General features: G+C 42.0%; 3 protein-coding genes across 8 annotated transcripts in view; 1 reads left to right on the top strand and 2 right to left on the bottom strand.

Moving 5' to 3' along the window:
- The window catches only part of vta1 (vesicle (multivesicular body) trafficking 1), a 58728-nt gene extending 47640 nt beyond the window's left edge, over window positions 1-11088 (bottom strand). For all 3 annotated transcript variants that reach the window (XM_026142868.2, XM_026142869.2, XM_026142870.2), the window contains exon 1: window positions 10889-11088. In XM_026142868.2, the coding sequence (XP_025998653.1) occupies window positions 10889-10979 (91 nt within the window). In that variant the 5' untranslated portion in view covers window positions 10980-11088. The remainder of the gene's footprint in view (window positions 1-10888) is intronic.
- LOC113006725 (neuromedin-B receptor) overlaps window positions 11017-26129 on the top strand; it is a 101266-nt gene continuing 86153 nt past the window's right edge. Inside the window, exons 1-2 of one of the 2 annotated variants that reach the window (XM_026142864.2) lie at window positions 11017-11150; window positions 16630-16797. The gene's annotated coding sequence lies outside the window, so the exon portion shown is untranslated. Of the gene's footprint in view, window positions 11151-16629; window positions 16798-21428; window positions 21568-26129 lie in introns of those variants that run through there. The other variant, XM_026142866.2, reaches the window with a different exon arrangement.
- gje1a (gap junction protein epsilon 1a) lies at window positions 15375-24369 on the bottom strand. 3 transcript variants are annotated; one of them, XM_026142874.2, is made up of 4 exons: window positions 22695-24369; window positions 21420-21602; window positions 20472-20669; window positions 15375-19289 (listed from the first exon to the last, which is right to left on the bottom strand). In XM_026142874.2, the coding sequence occupies exons 1-4, from the start codon at window positions 22722-22724 to the stop codon at window positions 19092-19094; spliced, it is 609 nt and encodes a 202-aa protein (XP_025998659.1). In that variant the 5' UTR covers window positions 22725-24369; the 3' UTR covers window positions 15375-19091. The 3 variants fall into 3 exon arrangements, with proteins under 3 accessions (XP_025998659.1, XP_025998656.1, XP_025998658.1); XM_026142871.2 differs by having other exon boundaries at window positions 22019-24368; XM_026142873.2 differs by having other exon boundaries at window positions 22855-24367.

Below are 26129 nucleotides of genomic sequence, written 5' to 3'. Positions count from 1 at the left end.
TTTATTCTTCTCACCCTGAAAACTACATGTAAGCATCAACAGCTCTCTGCAGCCCAGTAAAGGACAGCAGCTACCAGTGTCACTGCAACACATAAATAGTAGTTTGTTTTAAAATGAAAAACACTCAGAATTAAACAAAACATCTGAATTTGATAAATTACATTAAATTATATTTAATTCCATCTTTAAACCAGCAGTGTAGACTTCAGCTGCACAGATATCAGCACACAGGAGGACTTTAACTGATCTCAGTGACCTGCATTCATCTCACAGGAAATAAATCATCCACATCAGCTACCAGACATTTTAAACCAGGCATCGCAAGTTAAACCTTCGATGCCCCTCCGGTCTGCAAAAAGCTGCAAAAGCCTGAAAGCACGCCAGCTGGGACACATCCTCTGAGGAGACGATGGCTTCAAGTGTTAAAACCTGTCAGGCTTTTGTTTCCTGCGATTATAGGGTCTCTGACGAGCTTCCCTCTCTGCTGGCACTCCCAAAAGTAAGTAGGGTCCAAAAAATGCTTTTAGCTCCGGCGTTTGTTTTTCAGAGGTGATAAGCTTCAGTGGAAGGGCTGCTGCTGCCAGCTCACGCAGAGGAAAAAGTTTGTGAGAAAGGATGTGCACTGAAGGTGTTAGACGAAACACTGAACAAATGCAGTGAAAAAGCAAGAAGCTCCATTTCCAGAAAGTTCAGCTCGTGACTGGCAGCAGTGCAGCTTTCTGACTTCTATGTCTCTGAGGACTCTGATATCGGTCTAATTTGCCTCTCTGTGTGTGTGGAGGTGAGCTGGATGCAGGGACTGTGGTCAGAGAGCATCTTCGGGATGGAACAGTGAGCCTCTCGGCCATCGGTGCCTGACGGGATGGTTTACTGCTGATTTGTTATGACAGTGCATTCATTGGGTTGCACAGCACATAACTGAGCACGTCAACACCAGTCAGTACGATGTGAGCCACATCAGGTAGACCTGTGATGTGCTGCCCAAGTTTTCTGCAGAGGCTTCTACAGCAGAGATTTCACGTGTACAGACACTAAACTCTGCTCTGTCAACACAGCAGTTTCCCCAATTTCCTCGTTTATCTCTTGGCGTGACAGTGACTGTTGTAAGAAAATATATTTAGCAGTGAATAATTAACCCTCCTGTAATGGTGCTGGCAGGACGCCGCCACCGCCTCGATGCAATTTTTGACATTCTGTGCCAATGTGAACGTGGGCCAGAGCAGTCTCTGTGTCATATGAATGACAAGGACTTCATTATGGAGAATAGCTGAGTCGCTCTGTGTGTGTGTGTGTGTGTGTGTGTGTGTGTGTGTGTGTGTTTGTTCGTTCAGTGTGACCAGAAGACAATCGAGGCCCACAGAGTGAACACACTGCCACAGATTCTGGAGGTTCATTCCAGCACAACATGCTGTAAAGCGTGACTGCAACGCTTACAGATAAGATGAAGCTTGAACACAGAAACCGAGCACGACGGGAACAGATCATTAAGAACAAGAAACTCTGTCATATCTGTTCTGCTGTTCTCACAGCATTTCTTTGGTTTTGGTATTAAAAGCAGCTTGGCGTAACCTCCATTGTTGTTCCCATTTCTTCATTCAACCTTATGAAAAATGCCAAAGATAACATAGTTTGACAGCATAAAATTTAATTTTTGCACCAACAAGCTGAAAACTTGGCACACCACACAGTGTGCAGTAAATCACTGCATATGAAAAATGCCACCCATTACCCATTTTCCTGCAAAATGTAAAGAAGGGTGTAGCTCAAGACTTACTGTATAACACCCTCAGTTTTATCTAAATGTGAGACAAGAAAATTACAACATCCAGGATTTTATTCTTTAGAGACAAGGCTGCAGTTTAACTGGCTTCACAGATAGACCATCTGCATAGCAATGAGCTTTTGAACAATACTGCCTCAAGGAAGCATGTATAATGTAAATGCAGTTGATCCCAGCACTCCATGACTAACTTCTATGTGTGGAGAAGAAGCCACATTTACATGCACAAATAATGTTACCAAGCAGTAGAGTTGGCTAGCTAGCTTTAACTTGGCTGCGTGGATGAATCCGGTGATGGTTTGGTAACGTTAGCTGACGAAGTGATGTGAATACGGTCACATCGCTTTATCAGATCAGCACTGGAATGATTTAGCTGACCTTATCCACTCAGGACAATACAGTGACAGCGTGTAATTCACAGAGGTAAGCTTGAATCAGGTTACATCAGCCAGGAGAATCACACCTCACAATGAATTCTGTCTCGGATGTCAACGGTAATTTTCCTCAGAACTTTCCATTTCGCCAGATGGCTTCATTTGTTAAAACTTTAGGGAAAGCTGGTGGGAGCCAGAACCAGTCACACACTGTTCTGTTTGAACTTAGTTGGAAACTAAGACTAAGTTATAAATCTCTAGTGAGGTCATGTCTTGTACTACAGTAAGGGTCATTAAGAAAATCTAGACCACTGTCACCACACTAGTATCATTCCCTTCATGCTGAAGAGATAATCATCACGTTCAGCTGCAAACTCTGAAATCGTGTAATTATAGCCAGCATGTGGACGCAGCGACGGCTGAACTGGCACAGTCTGCCACTGTGCCCACTTCCCAGGCAGTCCAAACTAATTACATGGTAGGTCTTATTCTTTCTAAATGTTTTAAAGCTCGGCGGGGAGAGGATGGAGGATTGAGTGTGAGACGTAATGGTCCCAGTTTCCATCAGGTTACTCAGCAAAGTCCTGTTTATCAGAATCCAATCATTCTGAGGAAGCCAAATAATCACAGCCAATCAGTGCAGTAATGAATAAAACAGTGAATTAAAAAAAATTTAAGTAAAAAAAAAAAAGAAGCTGCATGCATGTTTGGATATTACATACAAATAAAAGGAGGAGTGTGTTCCCCTCCCGCAGACAGAGGGATGGTACCCGTGTTCACCCTCTCCTCATTTATAACGTCGACAGTCCAATCAGTGTGAAACGGCATTTGTAACGCTGCCAAGTGCTGTTGGCCGGGGGAGCTGCAGGTGAATTATGTGGCTTCATTACAGCTAAACAAATCATGGCGTTGACTCAAACCTCCATTGATTGGTCTGTTCTGGGGTGGAGGTGAGGTGAAATATTGCCTGGCATTAGCTGGCTAATTTAGATCGACCTGCTGATGTGGAGCTGAGGCTGAATGATGGTAAACGCTCTAGCAGTCAGACAAAAAGGATGGAAATAAATCTCTGCGAGCCCTGGCCTCATCAGACCCACATAATGGACGGCTTCCCTGATGAGTTATTTGTGAAGTTCTGCATGTTCAGATGTTTGCTCGCTGAAAATATACTCTGCACTGCCAGTCATAACGCCTCAAAGCACCTCGAAGAAGCACACCTTTACTTTGGTACAATTAATTGAATAACACAGACACGCGCACACACACACACACACACACACACACACACACACACACACACACACACACACACACACACACACACACACACACACACACACACACACACACACACACACACACACACTCTCTTTCTGTTGGAGACAACTGTCAGATTTCCAATTTATTGTAACATTTATTCCTTCCCCTGGAATGCCAGATTTGCAACCATCTGTTAGCCAATTAGCAGCAGTTTTCAATTTGTTTCAGTGATTGAGAAAAAGAACCTGTCAGAGAAAAGAAGAAGCAGCATTATCACCTTAGTGTGAGCGGAGGTGGGGAGTAAATTGTGTTTACTTCAGGGATGCACACTTATAAAAGTCTAATTAAAAGTCTGATTTTGTCACTTGTTAACAGGAATGACTGATACGAGGACCAAAATGCAACTTGAAGCCATCAATGTGGCAGATAAGAGCTTCAGTTCCTCTAATGGCCACTTGATGCTTCAAAAGTGAGGCAGTCTCCATAGACATGTTCATATTTCCAAACTTTGTTTTCAGCCTGATACAAAATGGTTTTGGTCTTTACAGCTGCATGACAACAATACACGCAGGTTACCGTTTTAATGCAGAAAATTATGGATGCAACCACTTTGATGTGAGTGCCTTTTAGAGTACATGAAATAAATTTTTCCTCATATGTCTTTTATCAGCTCTGTGTTTGTGTGATGCACTGTTTTTCCCCACCTGACCAACTGGTCCAACAGTCAGTCTCAAACCAGCTGCCCTGTTAATATTAATGCAGTATTTCTACCTCAGTCTATTCTATCTCAGTCTATTTCTATCGTCCGATAACAATATAAATCACAAAAATGTAACATTTTCTGTAAATTCTGTGAATCTCGGGCAGCTCGTCTTGCGGGAAGCGTTTCCAGCTGCGCGTCATGTAGCTGGAGTCGAGTGTTTAACCGATGCATGAAACGATACATTTTTAGACATAAGTTGTAACGGCCGCTGTTTTCTTTGCGAGTATTTATTACACGGCGTGCTGCAGGGAAAAGCCTGTTCTAACGTTTGAGTCGAAGGTTTATTGGCGGCTCTTTTTTACTTCTCATCCGTAAATAATCTGCTTTTACACGTGATTCAGTTTATTTTGAAAAGTCTCAACAGGATCTTGAGCTTTATTGTGAAAGGTTTATGTGGAACATAAACAAGCAGACACACGATGGTGTTACCATCGTTGTTGCTAACCACAACGCATAAAAACAGGTGCTTGTCTGTCTGTAGTGTGGTTATATAAAATATAAGAGAAAGAGAGAACTTTAAAAAATTAATATAGCCACTACAGTGACCATCAAAACGATGAAAAAATATTGCCGTAAACAGTTTATTTTGTGACACCACGAAACAAACGATAGCGTAAAATGAAACGATAGATGTTTTTATATCGTCATCTGATATATATCGTTATATCGAACAGCCCTACCTGTAGAGGGAGTTGGAGTAAAATCAGTTCAGCTCACAGTAAATCTGAGTCAGAGACAACGGGCAAGCTGCTGGCCCAAAGAACAAGAGCCAGGCCGAAGACTGAAACACGAGCAACGGGCTGTAAATGTGGGTTTCTTCACAAAGTTTTGCCTTCAGCAGATTCTGACGGTAACAGATGAGAGTCTCATTCACAGTCTGCAGCGCAGTAAAGGTGATGAAATCCTGCGTTATCGAGTCGCAACTTTAGTCTTTTTCACCACCTGCTGCTCATCTCTGGAATTTTTTTTCGCTCTTTTCCAGTGTTTTCCACTTGGCTGGTGTTGCTGTGTTTTCCTGCAGGAATGAATAGAGTCCTGGAAGACTCTTGTGCCAGTCCTTTTATTAAATTCAACTGTTTTTCACTCCTCTTACTGGCAGTTTGGCAGAGTTTGCAGCGCACTTTTGTTGAGGTCACTTAACCAAGCATCTCCAACCAGTTCACATTTCTCATGTATGGGTTTCTCATCACTGAAGCCAATAACCAATACAATAGAGTCATTTTTAAACTTTAGAACTGGTAGCCATATTTGTTGGGTGGAAATGTCTCTATGTCCATTTCTCTGTGACTCAGATGACTTTTCTGGCCCAGTTGCTAGTTTCAGGTCACACTGACTTTTAAAAAAAGGATCAAGAAGGATGGTTGTCCATGACAGGTTTTTGGTGTACAGTTTCAGTCAGATCCATCCATTTCAAAATACCAGCATAGTGACAGCTAACATGCTCATCTCAAGGTATCAAAGCCTTCATAATGTCACTAATCAAAGAGTGACATCAGGGTAAAACCTGCAAGCATGCCTGGTAGGAACTGTACACTGATTCTGAATGATCTGATTCAGTGCAGTCGACCAGTTTAATTGTAGACCTCGCAGACCCCTATAAAGGCCGACAAGTGTTGTTGTTTTTTTGGTTTTTTTACATATTTCAAAGCTTCCTTCTGCCATTTCCTTTTTTCCTGCTACCAAAAACATGCACCCAACTCCAGACATGGCCGACATCTGTTATTCCAGCTCTAGTGTTATTGCTCCCATAATCAGTATACATGAGCATTAACCTATTTCTATTCTTTTAAGCCTTGCTTCACTCATCACGTCACATCTTATTCTTAAAAACATCTTTTTGCTAATATGGTGACGAAACACACTCATAGTCCACTGCTCCCCATCCCTTAAACACACATACGTTCCCTGTTAAAGTTAGTGTACGACCTGCCCCTCCCTCTCTCTCTCTCTCCCTCTGAGGCCCAGACACATGGTGCTGCTGACCTCCAGTGGTCTGACTGGGTCACTGGTCCAGCACACATCCACACTGACGGGGCCACCTTTCACACCACAAACACACACTGAGTGCAGGCAGCTTGGGCTATTCACCTTCACCCTCCTCGGACTTGTCCGTCATGTTTATCTCTCCGCATCAACTTGAGTGATAAAAGGCTGCTGTTGCTGCTTTCAGATACAGTTAAACTGCTTATCTGCTCCGTCAGTCATGTTCCCAACATAAGCAGTATAAAATCCATTAAGCACTTGACCAGAGGACACACACAACACTGACAGGTAACTGGGCTCCAAATACAGACTCACACCTGAACTGCAGACCACACCCACAGCTGTACCTGCTGATAAACAACCACGAGAAAACAACAAACATATTGCATGATTAATATCAGAATTAATATCAGAATCAGAATCAGAGAGACTTTATTTATCCCAAATAAAGTCTCTCTGTAACTATTTTCAATTAAAAAAATGTTTTTTGTTTTCTCAAACTATGGATCTGACATCTTACTACCCTTTAATGGTTGTCTGCTGAAACCAGACTTAGCCCATATTTTAGGTCCTGTGGGGTATCCAGAGGACATGCAGGGCCAAAGCTGGTGTCTCACACTCCAAATTCCCCCAAGAGATAATCTGGTAGAACATTCATCTAGTGTTCACAGGGTTTTGTTTTTAGGCTGTTTGCACTGCACAGAGCAGCTCGCAGCAAAGAGACCAAGGAGGCAAAAAAAAACCAAAGAAAAAAAAAGAATAAAACAGACTGGAGAGGTGAGTCAATTTAATCGTCTAATATGAGCAGCAGCAGAGTGTTTTTCACGTGCCATGGACAGAAGCGGCGCTCGGCAAATTAATAACCAGAAACAGCACAAAGAGCGCCGCCACCCCCAAGGAACGATAATGACCGTCCCTGGGAGGTATGGTCTAGTAGTCTAGTAAAAGGGTCAGTGTTTGGACCCGCCGGGGGAGGTTCAGAGTGACAGAATAAAAATAGCAGCAGCGCTGAAGTATTTCACTTTCACAAAAAGATGACAGGTGGGTGAAAAATCAGCCAAATTTAAAAGAGGAAAATCTGGTTTGATGATGGTGGCGGATCGCCTGCCATCATTTTGAGCTCAGCCACACACGCCATCGTGTACATCCACAGGCTGGTAAAGGTGAGCAAACACAGGTTCAACACAGAGCAAAGCATGCCTTGAAAACAGTGATGACCATGACCGTCCCATTTCCCGTTCTGCCTGTTTGAAGCAAAACGAGCTTTTTAAAGCTGCAGCCACATTATGAAGATGTGGCCTAACAGCTGTTTCCCAGAAGCTTCACCTCAGCTGTCACAGGAAGCACACGTCTGTCCGTCTGCCTGTCAGTCAGTGGGCTCCTGGTTTTGATCTGACTCTCTTTTCCTGCGTTGATATACCTCTTCGTGTGCATCTCACTTACATCAGCTCAACTGGGTCAGACTCAGTCCCTGCTGTGCCCTCTGCATCACCAATCAGTCCTTTTACACACTCTGCCCTACTTAACAGGAAACAAGGCTGAGGACTGGGCACCTTTCTACCAAAACGTTATCTTTCAATAGAGCATTTGAAATAATTTACGTGGACCGTTGATGACTGTGATGTGATATTCTGACCAACACTGACCCAAAAAGGTGGATCAGACATCAGAGACAGTGGGACGATGCCTGTTAGCAAAGGATCAGCAGTCTGGAGGTGCGTCAAGACAACAGTTTTCTGTGTGTGTCCAAACTGTGAGTGAGTAACAACAACACTTTGGTTTCTGTCTCTCTCTCACTCGTCTCTTCACCGATGCTGGTTTTGCTTGATCAGCGCAGATCAGCACCTTGAGCACACCTGAGAGCGGCCTCTGGTTGCCAGTACATCACAGGCCTAACACAGAGACACAGAAAACCTCACATTCACGCCTACCTCCAGTTTAGAATCCTCCAGTTGGTGCTGTGGCATGAAAACCAAAGTACCAAAGAGAACCCAAGCAAGTACAGGGAGAACGTACAAACGGCACACAGAAAGAACCCAGCAGGACGGGTTTTTGTGGTTTATGTTGTACGATTTTCAACATCTGTGATAGTGAAGGAGAGAAATGAATACCATAAACAATTATAAATTACTGTTAATACTTCATCACACCTGCTTTTAATGTGCACAAAGTTAGTTGTACAAATCTGTGAAATGGCTGATTTCAAAGTGAATATAAATCTAATAAATCGAAGCATACATAGTGCAGACTGATAAAAACATGTCAACACGACACTTTGCATAATAAGGAAAATAACACATATATATATATATATATATATATATATATATATATCCATCCTATTCTTGCCTGCTAGGGTGCAAGATGCTAGCAGGCAAGGCATACATGGAACGCCATAACCAAGTGGCCGGCATAGTGTACAGGAACATCTGTGCCGAGTATAACCTGGAAGTCCTGAGGTCAAAATGGGAGATGCCCCCAAGGGTGGTGGAGAATGACCGAGCTAAGATCCTGTGGGACTTCCAGATACAGACGGACAAAATGGTGGTGGCTAACCAACCGGACATAGTGGTGGTAGACAAACAGAAGAAGACGGCCGTAGTGATCGATGTAGCGGTTCCGAATGACAGCAATATCAGGAAGAAGGAACACGAGAAGCTGGAGAAATACCAAGGGCTCAGAGAAGAGCTCGAGAGGATGTGGAGGGTGAAGGTAACGGTGGTCCCCGTGGTAATCGGAGCACTAGGTGCGGTGACTCCCAAGCTAGGCGAGTGGCTCCAGCAGATCCCGGGAATAACATCGGAGATCTCTGTCCAGAAGAGCGCAGTCCTGGGAACAGCTAAGATACTGCGCAGGACCCTCAAGCTCCCAGGCCTCTGGTAGAGGACCCGAGCTTGAAGGATAAACCGCCCGCAGGGGCGTGCTGGGTGTTTTTTATATATATATATACATATATATATGTATAACTTACAAGACTAGCTCTTATTACTTGGTGGTTTCCTATTAAATGAAAAATAAAAACAGAATTTTGTGGAACAGCTTATCTGTTCTCAGAGTAAATATTGAACAAAAGTGTAGAAGTGATACGATCCCTGAAACTTAAGCATCATATTGGTTTAAATCACCAGGAAAAATATGGAAGTTTTATGCAGTCACTTGACCAAACAACAAACCAAAAACCACCTGCAGTTTTTCTCTTTCATGACCATTAATACCCCCCACGGCACTTTTACTTTGGTGTGGAATGAAAGACCGGGAGGCACTGGTGTTTGAGTAACATACTGTAGATGCTACTGTTACTGCCCGCTCATTAATCCAGGAAATCCCAGAGAGTAGACTATGTTCAGTCACAAGGATGAACAATGAAACGTTCCATCTGCTGAAAATGAACAGAATCAACGTTTTGGGAATATTGGCTGGATGTTTTGCATCTCACCAGAAAGTCGTCAGCCTAAATACATCTAAACACTCAGCTATAACACAGAAGTCAATATCTCACAGACACCAGGATTTGACGTAAATACGGTCAAATCACTGTCCATCAAATCAAGGTTTCAAAGGTTTTAAGGCATCTCATTAATTCAGAAGAAAAAAGAAAACAGGCCAATTTTCATATTCTACTTGAGATCGGAGATACAATCATTTTCTTGGAATTTCTGTCCTTGATTACAATACTTTAAACAAGCTTTCTATTTTTTGTTTTTTCTCTCTCCCATAATTTATTTGTGTTTTGGCCTCATCCCTCTCCACTCACCCCCACCAATCAGTTCCAGTTCTGCTGGTGATATTTTCCTGTAAAATCTGAGTTCTTCTACACCACTATTGCCAAATGCTGCTTATAAAGGTTCATAAAATTATGGGATTAAAAATAGTAATAATAATAATATTGTAGGTTCTTAATCTTGCCGTCTCAAGTGTCCTGACAAAATTGATGTTGTGGATTGGTGAGGTATACTGAATATATAACTTCTCATCACGCGGCTGCATTATACTTCTGTAGAAAATACTGCCACTGTGTAAGGAAAGTGCGACTGGGTTTCAGCAGGTATGCACTGGTGTGAAACATAGTGACAGACTGGTAAAAAAACTCATGAGTCATGTGGAGGTGAAGTATGCAGGCAGTGGGGTGGAGCCCATTGTTCACAGCTGACTGTGAAGGCTCATGACTCTGTGACACACAGCAGGACAAAGAAGAAGAAAAAAAACTAGCTGGACGAGGACTTCACGTCAGACTTTGAAGCAGCCCTGGAACGTTCTGGCCGGTACTTCCTGTCTGCTAACTCCAGACCTCACTGGCAGCTAGCCAGGTACGGTTACCTGGACAGTTTCTGGGTTGTTCCAAACTTCAGCTAAATTTAGCAGGATGAAAGCAGAGCAGGTTTACAGCCTCACAGAACGGAATCTGGAGGACTTTCTTTATTTGAGTCAGTGAGGGGAACAGTTTATGAATTTCCCAAATGGTCCCTGTTACTAAGGGAACGTTAGGAGGCTAATGAAGTTGGAGGTGTCAGAGCTAACGCTGTGAGACGTTCAAAGAGCGGAGTGATTTAACGCCGCAGTTCGGCGACTCCTTGAACATCTCACACAATCTGTAAGGACTTTTACTTTAAACTTCCCCTCTGGATAAAACGCTTGGGTCCTAAGCTCAGGCGGCTGTCAGCTCTCAGGTAAACAAAGCTGTCATGCTAACAACAGTAGCTGCTAACGCCAATCAGAACACACACTTACAGTAATAAGTCACCACCGGGTCCCGTTTCTCGTGTTCCTGCGCGGTCCGCAGGTGGTGCTGGATGATTCTGAACTGAACCGGCAGAGCCATGGTGGAGTTAAAACCGATCCAGCGAGCTCGAACAAATCACCAGAATGGACTGTTGTTGTTAGCAAGAGTTCCTCCGTACTTCCGCGTGTTTGTCCAATAGGAGCGGCCGCCCAGCCGGGACGATGACGTCACCATCTCGCTGAAGTATTGGGTGAGGGTTTGAATCTCAAGGTGAGGCTCATTAAACCAAAGAACTACAGGTGAAACTATGATATAATACATATTCTATGAGCCTGAATAAAAATATATTATTGGTGGAAGATGTCAAAGAATTTTGGACAACAATAAACTGAAGAAAACTAGCAATATAATATCCAAAAGTTGATTCTGTTCATCTGGACGTAGCGTTTTGTGGGAGAAACTTTTCGTCACTCATTCAAGTGACCTCTTCAGTCTCCAAAACTGAAGACGTCACTTGGATGAGTGACTATATATATATATATATATATATATATATATATATATATATATATATATATATATATATATATATATATATATATATATATATATATATATATATATATATATATATCTCAGTTGGGATCATATTTTCTTTTAAGAAATGTGACACCAGACAGTGGCCACTGGAAGAAAGTCATGGCAAACGTGTGTTTAAAAACAAGCTTTAGTTACTTGGCACAATTTGTGTGTGTGCATGTGTGTTAGACAGATTCAAAATAATAAATTCCATGTTTAAATTCTTTTTAATATTCCAATATTGTCCCAAAAGTCAATCAAAACAAATGAATGTTAAAAAAGAATCAGCATAGTATTACACCTAGGATATTTGGACTGAGGTCAAGTTAAAGCCACAAACTGAGTCTGAATTCAGGCGATTGAGCTAAAGCATATTTGCAACAAAGCAAATGAAGTCTGATAATAAACGGTGTAAATCAAAGGGAACAATGATGTATTTCCAGGAAATTGGGTGGGCTTGGAGCAGAGAAGTCCGTTGCAGTGAGGGGAGTTTATGGGCCGTGGTAAAAACGAGAGCTTGGATCTGTTTGGTTCTTGTGGTCAAATGATCCTTTGACCTGGGAGGCTCAACAAAGAAACAGCATGACAGCTTCTCCGGGTTTCTCCCAAAGCCTGCCATGTGTTGACCTTATTGAGGCATGTCTGCTGGGTACCAGGTTTTCTTTGGTCCATATGCTGTTGTATGATTAAATTTGGTGTGTTAAGCTTCATGCTGCCCAGTTCCCACCGAACCTTGAGCTGGACTGAAGTCCATGAGGTTTGGAATGCTAATGTGGTCAGGGCTTTGGGTAATGAGGTCGTGAGAATCTGTTGGCTGACTGGTCGACTCTGGTCCAAGCCCACCCACTCCCTTGATGACTCAGTTTTGCACTTTTTGGCTCCAGTTATACTGTATTTTATTGGGTTTTTTTTATTCATGGGAACTGAGGAGCTTAGCTGCAAGGCTGCTGCACACAAACAGACTTTGAATCCAAATGTAGCTTGGATTTGGATGAGGCGGTAGTAATTGATGATGAGCAAAGCTGTATTTATTATCTGCAGCCTCCCTGGATGCACGAAATATGTTCTGAACAGTCGGCATGCAGACTAGCAGGTAAAATTCTGGACACAAATCATGAACTTTTTGACTCTAGTGAGGCCGTAGTTTACAAAAGAACATCATGTTTCGAGTAAGACGGTAACAATTCAGTTTGTAAACTCATAAGAAAATGTTTGGTGGGGTTACAAATCAAACCATCAGTGGGTTAATTTATTTTGGACTAACGTGGACAGAAAAAAACTGCATGGTGAGGATCACCTTATTTGATTTGTCAAGTAAATTAAATGTGATGCAGCCACTGCTGCTGAAAGAGAAGGATGTCAGCGATCCACTTTCTTGTGGATCACTGACTACCCGGCAGGCCAGTGTGTGAGACTCTCTGATTTGGAGATGTACAGTACGGTACAGGAGCTTCACAGGGGCACTGGAGTGTCTCCACTCTGATTCACCTTCTGCACCTCTGACTTTCAGTATCAACCTGGGTCATCACACCTGCAGTGGTTGGATGCATTAGTGATGGGCAGGAAGTGAGGTACAGAGCACTAGACTTTATGGTGTGGTGAAGATTTCGAATCATCTGCTTCTGAATATCAATAAGACCAGAAAGACGGGGAGCAGCTTCAGAGGGACCCTGTGTCTGTCCTGTGATAGGATACTGGTGTGGTGGAATACAAGTACCTGGTAGTACATATTAACAAGGAGAGACTGTATACAAGAAGGCAATGAGCAGGTTCTGTTTCCTGAGAAAGCTGAGATCCTTTGATGTGTGCAGCAAAATTATGATTTTCTATCAGTCAGCTGTGGCGACTGCAGTGTACTTCAATCTGGTCTGCTGGGGGAGCGCCGTTGGAGCTGTCGACATCAATAGAATGAATAAACTGATCAGGAAAGGTGGCTTTGAGATTGGCTGGACACTTCTGAAGATGTGGTCTGGATAAATTAATTGAACAAACTGACCACCCTCTGCATTACGCACTGGATAGCCAGCAGTCCTTCTCTAACAGACTGACTCAGCTCACTGCCACAAGGACAGATTCAAGAAATCTTTTATACCACATGCTATCACCATTACCATATAATAGCTGGTCAGTCACCTCTGACTCTGAGTTCGATAAGCATAAAAACAATGAATCAATGGAAAATAATCTTACAATAATGATCGTAGGGTATGCATGTGTATATGTCTGAATGTACCTCATCACCTCAACGGGTGGACCAACGTGAACCAAAACCATCCATCATAATATATACAGGGAGTGCAGAATTATTAGGCAAATGAGTATTTTGTCCACATCATCCTCTTCATGCATGTTGTCTTACTCCAAGCTGTATAGGCTCGAAAGCCTACTACCAATTAAGCATATTAGGTGATGTGCATCTCTATAATGAGAAGGGGTGTGGTCTAATGACATCAACACCCTATATCAGGTGTGCATAATTATTAGGCAACTTCCTTTCCTTTGGCAAAATGGGTCAAAAGAAGGACTTGACAGGCTCAGAAAAGTCAAAAATAGTGAGATATCTTGCAGAGGGATGCAGCAGTCTCAAAATTGCAAAGCTTCTGAAGCGTGATCATCGAACAATCATGCGTTTCATTCAAAATAGTCAACAGGGTCGCAAGAAGCGTGTGGAAAAACCAAGGCGCAAAATAACTGCCCATGAACTGAGAAAAGTCAAGCGTGCAGCTGCCAAGATGCCACTTGCCACCAGTTTGGCCATATTTCAGAGCTGCAACATCACTGGAGTGCCCAAAAGCACAAGGTGTGCAATACTCAGAGACATGGCCAAGGTAAGAAAGGCTGAAAGATGACCACCACTGAACAAGACACACAAGCTGAAACGTCAAGACTGGGCCAAGAAATATCTCAAGACTGGTTTTTCTAAGGTTTTATGGACTGATGAAATGAGAGTGAGTCTTGATGGGCCAGATGGATGGGCCCGTGGCTGGATTGGTAAAGGGCAGAGAGCTCCAGTCCGACTCAGACGCCAGCAAGGTGGAGGTGGAGTACTGGTTTGGGCTGGTATCATCAAAGATGAGCTTGTGGGGCCTTTTCGGGTTGAGGATGGAGTCAAGCTCAACTCCCAGTCCTACTGCCAGTTTCTGGAAGACACCTTCTTCAAGCAGTGGTACAGGAAGAAGTCTGCATCCTTCAAGAAAAACATGAGTTTCATGCAGGACAATGCTCCATCACACGTGTCCAAGTACTCCACAGCGTGGCTGGCAAGAAAGGGTATAAAAGAAGAAAAACTAATGACATGGCCTCCTTGTTCACCTGATCTGAACCCCATTGAGAACCTGTGGTCCATCATCAAATGTGAGATTTACAAGGAGGGAAAACAGTACACCTCTCTGAACAGTGTCTGGGAGGCTGTGGTTGCTGCTGCACGCAATGTTGATGGTGAACAGATCAAAACACTGACAGAATCCATGGATGGCAGGCTTTTGAGTGTCCTTGCAAAGAAAGGTGGCTATATTGGTCGCTGATTTGTTTTTGAATGTCAGAAATGTATATTTGTGAATGTGGAGATGTTATATTGGTTTCACTGGTAAAAATAAATAATTGAAATGGGTATATATTTGTTTTTTGTTAAGTTGTCTAATAATTATGCACAGTAATAGTCACCTGCACACACAGATATCCCCCTAAAATAGCTAAAACTAAAAACTACTTCCAAAAACATTCAGCTTTGATATTAATGAGTTTTTTGGGTTCATTGAGAACATGGTTGTTCAATAATAAAATTATTCCTCACAAATACAACTTGCCTAATAATTCTGCACTCCCTGTATATTCCCCTTATATATACACACTTTTCTCTATAAATACCGTAGTCTGTAGTACTCTGTAGTCAAGTCAATCAACAATGAAACAAAGACAATTGTAGGACTTTTTAATAATCATCTCAAGACAAAACAAGTCAGAATTTACTGGTCACCTTCAGTAAACTGTAGCAAACAGATTTCTGTTTTAATATGGATGCACTGGTTGTAAACTTTGCCTCTTTGACAAAATATTTTCATATAGAGACAAACAGTGGTCAAAAATGTAATAAACCTCAACTCAATTTTAACAACTAACATAACATCACTGGTAAAAATCAAAGATGTATAAAAAAAAATAAAGATGAATTTGCATTGTTGTGTACTCTGTGTGCCATACCTGAATTTCCACAAATGACCCTGATACTAGTGGCCAAAAGAAGTAAATTAGCTTACAGTGGTGCTACATACCCCATATACCTCCCTACTTTATGCTGACGCTTTGACTTCTTTTACATGAGTTCATTAAAAGAACAAGCTGAGAATTTGTGGCCACCTTTTTAATAACTAGATTATATGTTTAATATCACATATACCCCCCAATATTTCCAATCTCTCCAGTTCTGTTAATTATCAGTGAATCAGCCTTGCAAAAATACAACAAGCTCTGCTTTCCAAGTTCTTCTAAGTTAATCATTCAAAGACAGATAAACACAGCTTCATGTACAAATTTGATTAAGCTCTTAACCAAGACTAGCCCCGAGGTTTGACCCTGCCAAATTAGCTTATGTGAACGCTGAACTTTGGCCAACCTGAGCAAAACATTTTCTTCTTGTGGATTTTAAATGTCCTGGGTTTCTTTTTCAAAATTACAGATGATAGCATGAAACTAACCTGTTAGCTTGGTCACACCAGAAAGATTGACACAACCCTCTGAAATTACTAGAGGCTTAAAACCCCCAAAAGTTGATTCTGTTCATCTGAACATAGCGTTTTCAGTGGGAGAAACATTGCGCCACTCATCCAGGTGACTTCTTCAGTTTCAACTGACTACAGATTTCCCCAACCTTATAAACAGTACCTTTCACAAGGACTGAAACTAGCCCACTAAATGAACAGAGGCTTAAAACCTATAGAAATGTGATGTGCTCTGGCAACTTGCTAGCTAGTGGACAAAGAAGCATGAGCTGTTTAAGGTAGCTGCATTGCTAACTGCAAGTAAACTAGCCAGCTTGTCTGGTAACCAGAAAGTAAATGTGTACAGTCTAGTAAAAGAAACTGACTTCTCCCTCAGAAGTTCTTTTCTTAACATGCAACAGGTGCCAGAAGCAGCTTAGGTGAATGTTACACTAGTCTGTGTTACCTTGCAGGTGAAAAAAAGAAGAAGAAAGAAACGATTTGCACCATTGAACGGAAGCAGCACCAATGAGAAAAATGGGACTTTCGGGGAGTGTTCCAGGTGTGGTTAACGAGCCGAAACTATGGATCGTTGTATCAGGTGACTACTGTGAAGGGGACGGTAGCTACATTTAAATCAGGTATGGGTTTTACTTTTATCACCCTAGTCTCTGAATTTTTTGGATAGCACCTCGTATACCCGAGCAGTAGACTGAGATAGACCACTGCTATGGACTTAAATTAGTTTTATCCCATTTTATCCAGTGAGATTCCTGGATTTGTTCATTATTTGCACCACCTCGAAACCTTTTATCCTGCCAAATTCATCTGCAGTTGTTAATTTCATACAAACCAGGCCTTAGTCTTGGTGACAGAACTTTTAGAGGCAAAATTTAAAACCATCGTCCAGTCACAGATACCAGAACGCAGACAAACCCAAATCACAGGAGTCACATACCTGGTTCAAACCCTTCTAAATCCTGCAACTGGAGTGATGACACAGAGAGAGGAAAAGGGTTAAGGGTTTAAAAGGGTTCGGAAAGAGCGTTTGATCCACTTTTGTCGTGTAATGCAATTTTGTACCTGAGATGATGAACAGATTGCTGAAAACTTCATAACAAAAGTTGGATGGATGTCTGATTAAAAATAAAACATTACAAAACATGAGAGGTAATCTTTTTCAAAATACATGGACAATGACACCAAAGGAAAATATTACAGAAAGTATTAATACTTCAAGCAAAGAAAAAAGGGTGAAGCAAAGGCAGGGGACTGAGGACACCTCTTCTGGTGTCCCAGAACGTTCAGAACCATGAATGGCTTGAACCTTCTCCAGCTTGGATTTCAACAAATCTGCCAGTAGGATTTTATTAAATACCTATTAACAAAAAATTAACATATGAATGTTCTAAATGGAGCTTGATGCTTTGTTTCAGAAATTTCAAAACCATTACAACTTTAGTACTACTATATAACTGAAAATTTTTCATTTCAACACATTTTTACAGCCAAATGTAATTGTAACTTTTTAACTCAGATTTTTCAGGTGATAGATTTTGATAAAGTTTTTTTAAAATATACATTACAAGGTGTTTTCCTTTTCGTAGTTCATTGCATCAAACCCATTTCATAATAAGTTGCATCTTTGGGCAGATCTTTACCTTGAAGAGTAAAACACTACATAGCAACCATTTTAGCAATGGCATCTTTGGTAAGACGCATCGGTGGTCTGAAGATGCCTTTTAATCTCACTGAGGTAAACTCAAGCATATGTTTAGGCTCAACCAGCACATGAGCTTGATGATCAAGTTGTTTAAGAACTACCATCCTATATGAAATGACAACAAAGTTGTGGCGCTTGTGTTGATTGAAGTGAAGGTCAAAACAGACCTTGAGCAACATCAGACACACATTGTAAGCGATAACTGTCACACATACAAGTGTCAGAAGCAATGGCACCTGCAATTCACTCGCCCATGGGTAAGTAAGGTTACTGGATGACAGTTTCTTATGCATGGCATGAGTGACAATCTGTGGCCAGCTCTGCGATGTGCCTGTCACGTTTGGTGGTTGCCACCTGAAAGGCAAGCTAGACAGTTATGTTCATCTGCACTTTATACAGAATAATGTGACTAGCTCTTCAGTTAATTGCATTGTTAACAGTTACATTACATGAAGACCTTACGCCTTCCAGTCAGATCTTTTTGCACCGTAAGAAGAACTGTTTAGGTTGGCACTCCATAAGTGAACAGAGTCCACAGAGGATGCATCAAGTTGGCTCGATGAACCATGATGCATTTAGTGCATGTTAGGCCCTTTAAATGGTAAATGGTAAATGGACTGGTTCTTATATAGCGCTTTTCTACTCATCTGAGCACTCAAAGCGCTTTAGAAAAAAATGTGTGCAGCTAATGCTTCTGGGGTTTCTTCTGTATAGTCAGATCTGAGGTACAACTCCAAGAAAAGATTGTTATGGGCCTTTGAGGTGTTTGACATTGGGCTGTAATCCATCTGGAAAGAGTTTTTAGTAGCACCATGAAGTCTGTCATTCAGCCATGTCTTGTAGGAAAAAAAAGAAAACCAAAAGTCTTTCTAGTCCATCCCCAAGTGTTCAGTAAGAGGTAACTATTGGCCACACAACACCTTTGGACACAACCAGTACAGACCCACTGATATCTGATATACAACCAGGGATCATCACTCTATAGTTATGGTTAAACTCTGGAAGTTATTTCAGACTTGCCAGCTCTAACATTGTTGGACTGTCTCAAATTTCTTAGTGCCACTTACTCACGATTGACCACAGGTGAGGTTTTGGTCTTCTGTTCGCTCCCTGTTTTATAAAGGTCCAGCCGTAGCCGGCAGGAGCCCGGTATAACTGGCAGATAAGGTGTCATACAGGTTTACCACAAGTCATTTTATCTGTGCACTTGTGTCACTGATTGTTGAGATAGCCCAGTCGTCGGCAGAGTATTTCAAATATCTCGGCAATACAGAGAAGTATGGTGATTACGGTGAAGGTGTACATGGCACTGAGGAAGATGGTTTTCTCAAAGTGTTCAGGTACCATGCACTTTGTCACATTAAAAGCCTTTTCCAAAGCACTGGCATCACACATGTACAGTGGGTGAACCTGGGGAAAAAGAGAGAAATGTGAGGCACTGAAGCTTCCATTCTTATCTCAACTTCTAGCCACTGGCTGCTCAAACCTTACAACTCATGAAGACAGGAATTTGATCGGCATTATTGCCAATGTATCTACTCTGGCTGTACCTATTATGTGCCGGACCATTTAAAACAGAGTCAAAAAGTACAATTACTACGTTTTCACACAGGAACAGATCCATGATCAAAGTAAAGCGGCAAACTTCCCTGGTACGTCATGCCTAAAGAGACTTATCTTGTACTGTAATAAAGGTCAATTTACCAGGTAGCAAAATCTGACCTTTCTGCCATCATAATAATGACATTTATATACCAATTATATTTGCATGGTGGGGCGGTCAGTAGCCTCACATCAAGAAGATCCCAAGTTCGATTCCATCATCTAGTCCATGAATGTGAATGCTGCCCTGCCTCGGGTGTGCCCTGCCTCGGGTGTGCCCTGCCTCGGGTGTGCCCTGCCTCGGGTGTGCCCTGCCTCGGGTGTGCCCTATGACAGCTGGGATAGGCTCCAATATCTTTTCTCATATCAGTGGATATCATCATCTATCACAATATAAATCAAATCACTTTTTCTGTCAGGTTTAAAGGTTCCTATTCACAACTGCTTCACTGGGTGAATGGGTTAAATGCAGAGGAACTATTTCCCTATGGGGACTAACACGCACACTTTACTTTACATGTAAATTATTTGTTTTCTATCAGAAGACAAACATGATAAATAAACCTACATTCCTGAAGAGAAAAATTAATTGTAGTGTTTGCATGTCATGTTTGATTCATTTCTGACTTCTCAGAAGAGTCCAGTGTGCTGGTTTAAATTTGGATATCAAATGTGAATCGAGTTTATTATTTGCCCAATAAATAATATAATTTTTAAATTTCTGAATTTGTTTTGGACAGATGTTTAAATATTTTTATGTCAGATGGACTAATAGGTTTGTTTACATTGTAGGTATGTATAATAAATTTAAATCTTCATTCTAAACAGTTATAACTATTAAAATTGGGTATTAATACAAAATAAAATGTTTAAAAAAAAAAACTATATTCCAGACACAGTCACAGTTCTCATTGTTGCCATCCTTTGGTGTGAATATGGGTGAACATATGAATAAAAATATTTATCGTGTCACATTTCTCACCGACTGACCTGAAAGCCAAAGAGATGACTTTGTAGCCAGAAGGCAATGACTTCCAAAATGATGCGCAGGAGAACAGAAATGATGTAGAAGACTGTGTAGATGGGTCGCTCGAGGATCTCCTCCTGGTCTATGTTCTTACAGGCGGCATAAAGGTGGAATACTGCTCCAGGAACTAGGACTGTTACCAGCTGTAATGCCCAGAAGACCTGAAGAGGGGAGGAACAACGCAGGGGAAGTGAGAAAAGCTCATGGAAGTAAAGTTGATGGATTGAAGCAGGAAGAGGACTTCAACAAGAGCAGCAAGTCAAGGATGAAAATCGGGGGAAGGAGAAAAAGGTTAAATAGGGATAGAAAGTTAAAGAACAAAGTAAAAAGAACACAAGTCCATTTATTGTGCATGACTTCAGACACTGCTTTTAAATTGGCCTTCCAGATGGTGGAAATCAGTGAAATATAGGATTTGTGTCTCTGGAAAAGCAGCAGGCGGGAATCTGGTCATTTGCAGTTCAATGTTTGCTGAAATGTTCTTTCCCAAATTGACTTTTCCACCAATACGGAAAAAAGCCGTTCATGCTGATAACCACCTGCGACCGTTTTCTGACTGCAAATGCTTTTTATTGGATTGGACACATCACCATCTGTCCCCAAACATGCCTCAGCTGGAATATTGGAAACTTCCCTGATTCATGCATGACACTGTATTCTTCAACAGAATTTATCCAAACTGATAATTCACAACTGCTTTTCTTCATTGTACACATGCGATTTCTCAGAACTCAAACTCAATATGATCTGTAATGGTGGTCAACATTTACAGACATTTTGGGATATTTAGAATTGTTCGGATGTTTTGTAGCATTTACTTCGTGTTAATAAAAGCTGATGGCACCTCTAAAAGCTCATTCTGCTTTGGTTTGTGACATCAGAGGGATGAAAGTTTGGATGACGACTCCTACCTGCGGTGTTATGGGCCTAAACTGGTTGTAGCAGTAAAGGTTGAGTTCTCGGCGGTCAGGGTCGCAGCTGAAGTGCAGCGCCTCATTCCCATAGACGGCGAATCCAAGGACGCCCAGGAAGAACATCCGCACGGAGCCGAAGAACAAGGTGTGGAACTGGCCTATCACTGTAGGAGGCCTGAGCTGGAACACACACACACACACACACACACACACACACACACACACACACACATATAAAGAGGAAAAACATCTTTTGTCAGCCAGATAAAAGCAGCTGCTTTGGAGGCCCTGAGCTCTGAAGGCTAAAACAAAACCCACTGAGAGGAAACATTTCCCATCTCATGTTTATCAGAAAAGGGCCCAAATGGCACTCACACAAAGCAGAGAGCCTCTTGGCTCACAAATATGTTGCTCAGCTACATAAAGACTGAAGCAAAATGAAGATTGACTTTAATTTTTTTTTTTTAATGTCTTTTCATTTTAAGCCACGGGAGGGACGTGTGTTAAGCACTGCTTCTCTCTAACTGTCAAAGCTTTGGTGAGGCAGGCTCCGGTTAGAGGAAGAGCCTTCCAATAAGTCTGAGTGATGTACTTACGCATCCTTCGTAGAAGTTTTTGATGTAATTTAAAGACATGGCTTGCTTCTCGGTGTTCCCCGTTTAATTGTAGGACTGCTCTGGGCCCTCATGGCCTGTCTGCTGCCGGCTCTGGGTACAGGCCACCAACAGTAGGTCTACCAAATCTGCCACTGACCCTCTGCCTCTGCCCCGCTCTCTCTCTCTCTTGAAAGCCATGTCAGTGCATATTTTTGGCCTTTTATCCCTCCATCAATTGACTCGCCCAGTAGAAAGAGAGACAACAGAGACAGAGGGGCCAACAATGGGCCATGAGGGCATGTGCTCCCTGCATTATAATCCCTACAGAACTATGTCAGCGAAAAACACTCCCCTGTTCAACACAATGCAGAGAGAGATGGCAAACACGCAACTAAATACAAAGCACACAGTGCGCTAAAGAACCCGGGAGCTCCACGGGACCTCAGAACTTACACTTTCTAACGGTCATGCTCACGATCTGGAACTTTATTTTGAAAACCCACTGAGCTGTAACATTTTCACACACAGGCTGTTGTATTAATGAGATTAAATAGAATTATGGACTTTATAGAACTTAACTAAAGCATCATTTTTGGTTTCATAAAGTTGAAATGGACACATGATTAATCAGCTCTGAGAAAACATTTTGTCGAAAACAAGAGTGATGACAACACACCCTGCACTGTAAATACTTGTGGAAGAGCATTCACGGAGCGGCTGTGGTCCCAAATACAGTCCGATGAAGAGCCACGAGCGAGCCACACAGAAAGAAACCCGATCAAAGTTCAAATCCCCCAAAACCAAAAGCGGACAAAGTGAAATAAAAGTCCACACACCAACCGTAATCCTGGCGGCGTGTTGTTCATTCCCCCCTCTTTTTTCCACTCACGGATCCTAAACTCATGCCAGCTGCGGGATTTTGCGGGACAGAGAGCGCAGTCAAGCCACACGGATAACCCTGCGCGACTTCCGGTCCCAGCTCTGAACACATCCAGAGGTGCACGGAGGGAACAGAGGGATTAACAAACACCTGAGGATTAGTCAGAAATATGAGTGAAATAACTGCGATTCAGAGCGAGTATATGAAAAATAAAACCACAAGAACCTCATAAAACACTTGAATATGTCTGAAATACATCATTAAATAAAAACGGGCAAATATAAAAAGAAAAAATCTTTACAGAAAAAATTTCTAAATAAGTAAAATAAAAACCAAAAATAGAAAGAAAGAGCTAAAGAGCAATGCTTTATAAATAAAAACTATATTTAGCATGATTAAAAAAAATCTAAAATACATTAAAAAGAATCAAACTAAGCTCTTCTTTATACACAAAGAGTGAAGCTTAAAAAGGCTAAATAAATATTTGGAGACTTTTTAATGCCGCATTGTCTTTTTGGCGATGTTGTGCTTTTAATTTGAAGGTCCGTTCTTGGAGTATCCGGCGTTACCCGTCCTAACTATGTGAGTTTTCCACAGCCAGGTGTGATACCTGGAGGAGGACGCCGTGCGTAAAAGCGCGTGAGCCACTGTTGGTACCGGGCATGCGCAATACAAACATTCTAATAAAAAAAAAAAGCTCTGTATATAAACGTTTAAAAGATTTGAGAGATTTTAATAAACCTCCAGTAATTAATGTACCATGAAATAAGATGTTAATATTGTTAATAATATTTATTTATTTTAACTCCAAAAGTTCGACTCAGACTTTGTTTCCCAATAAAAACTGACAATGGACTTTAGTGGATTCTTCTTTCTTTTCTCCAGAACCACAAAAACAACACAAAAATTATGTGAAGGAAAATGTTTCATAAGAATAAATGGAATAAAAAATGTAGCTTTACTTTTATTCTGCTGAAGCCACTTTTTTGCCTGTGATGATGGTGGTGTGCCTCCTCAGTTTTAATACCTCCTGCGTCTCCATGTTTTATTCCAAATGCAAAGTCTCTCACTCAATATCGTCCTCTTTATGAGTAGCGCTGATATGTTTGTCGGCCTACTGCTGAAAGAAAAAGCAGGAACGCAGTGAAGGGGGTGTGGATGTGTTTCTTGGGAGGTCACGGTGTTTCATGTTGTAGGTGTGTGGTGTATATCACGTTGTCAGTCATGCAGCTGATATTGTGTGTTTGCAGTGTTACATTGGTCAGGTCTCCATTCTTAGAGATTCAGTGGGACATCCTGGTCAAATAATAATGATAATCATCATCATCATAATAATAAATGTAGAGTGGACGGATGCTGAGATGAAACTGATTGTAACAAGAATCGATGGCGTGATTAACTCAAACATTGACATGGTTTTTGAGGTTAGGGGCGTTGATTCACAAAGCACAGATCGTGTAATGATGTTTGTGGGAGCAGAGAGTGAGATATAATGCTGAACCATCGCTCTGAGGGGAAGAGAGAAACCTGTCCACAGTCGACTGTGGCAGCAGACTGCAGGTTTCCTCTGCAGCAGAGAAGTTTGTCAGAACGACTGACAGCCCGCTTTCAGTGCTTTCCAGAGTTCTAACAGCAGACGCGCGTCCGCATCAGCCGCTGACCTCGTCGCTCACAGCCTTCACTGTGGAACTGGGACCTGCTGAGATCTGGGCGCTTTAGCTTCAGTCCAGAGGTGTTTGGTTACAGCTGCCGTGTTTTTGCGAAGACGAACAGATAATTCCTGGATGACTGTTGGGAACAGAAATAATTTTACTCAGAGAATCTCTTCCTGATTAAACATCGAAAGGTTAAGCACCAGGCTGACATCACCAGGTGTGCTCTCAGCTGATAAGAGTCATTCTAGAAGCTCATCAGGTCACCAGGTCAGCAAGGTCCCAGAAATTTGAACCCCTGGAAAATGAAGCCCAAAATGATGCCTCCATTGCAATCACAGTAATAATAATAATAATAATGATGGGACGCCGCTTGACTGAAGGTGCTGCTGGCTGCGTTTTTGTAACAGCTACAGAGAGCTGAGGAGGAATGACCTGCATCTTTAACAGTTTCTGCTCTTAAAAGTGATCTCAGAGGAAAATAAGTCAGTCGATAAAAGGCTGGGTTCTAATTACACCCACGCGTAGTTCGTAATTATGCGAACCTGACATGAAAGCGATCAGACGACAGATTGGCTCTTTTAAAGAAAATCACATCGGATCAAATGACTCTGCAGCACTTCTGACTCGGCCATCTGTGGCTGTGACAGACAAAGCTACGCTCAGCCGCCGAGAGCGAATTTTAAAGTGAATTTGTCCATTTGAATGATGGAACGCAGAGACGGCAGCCTTCAGCTGCAACCTCGCAGCTCCAGGACAGAAGTTAGAAAAGCGGCAGGAAGGATGGAAAAAACTTAAAGAAGTCACGGGTCATGTTCAGGGAATATCTCCTGATACACAGATCTGCTGTTTGTTCTTCCGCCAGCTTTCAACTTTTTAAAGCACTTCTGGAGACGAGCTGACCTCAGAGCTCTGTTCTGCCTGTGCACGAGCACAGATAGAACACAGCTTTGTTTTTTTTAAAATATGCAGCATAGGTCCGATGTCAAACGTTTTACACCTAGAAACACAAAATGCTTTTGACACGATTATAGATGACGCTGATGCTCTGACATAGTTCAGTGATGCTGTATACGCTTCCACCTACAGGAAGACAGGCTGCTTTTCCTTCTTTCTTTACATAAAGACTGGATGTAGGTTTTTGCCAAAGATAAGGTACAACATACCCGGATGTTTGTTAACCTCGTTCGTCGCTTATATGCGGCTTTTGATCTGTTGTCAGTGGGAACATGACTCTGAAAGCAAATGAACAAATAAGATCATAAACAGCATCAACAGGCAGAGTGATTCATCACTCCTCTCTCAAATTCACCGCAGGCACTTCTCAACCGAGCTGCAGGTTCTGCTGGAGGGAAATTCAAAGAAGGAATCAAATCTGGAATGAAAAAACAAAAATCTGAACTCTGAATCTCCCCTCCTGCAATCACCGAGAGGATGAAGTGACCCCGGCATAGATGGAGGAAGGCTGAAACAAGGAAGAGGAAAATGGACAATTGATGATGAATAAAACCGAAGTGATGACGGGATGAAAGAGGAGAGAAGAGGTGGACGAGAAACTAAAGTCGGTGTAACCACCGGA

This window comes from Astatotilapia calliptera, chromosome 15 (genome assembly GCF_964374335.1).
Source record: "Astatotilapia calliptera chromosome 15, fAstCal68.1, whole genome shotgun sequence".
Taxonomy (NCBI): Eukaryota; Metazoa; Chordata; class Actinopteri; order Cichliformes; family Cichlidae; genus Astatotilapia; species Astatotilapia calliptera.
This window is presented reverse-complemented; position numbering and strand designations above follow the sequence as displayed.

Excerpts from the sequence above, each read along its gene's own strand:
- gje1a (XM_026142871.2), bottom strand. The coding sequence starts at position 22,057 with ATGTCTTTAAATTACATCAAAAACTTCTACGAAGGATGC. Across the intron at positions 21,603-22,018 it reads AAAACTTCTACGAAGGATGC|CTCAGGCCTCCTACAGTGAT; the intron begins GTAAGTACATCA and ends TGTGTGTTCCAG. Across the intron at positions 19,290-20,471 it reads GTCATCTCTTTGGCTTTCAG|GTTCACCCACTGTACATGTG; the intron begins GTCAGTCGGTGA and ends CTTTTTCCCCAG.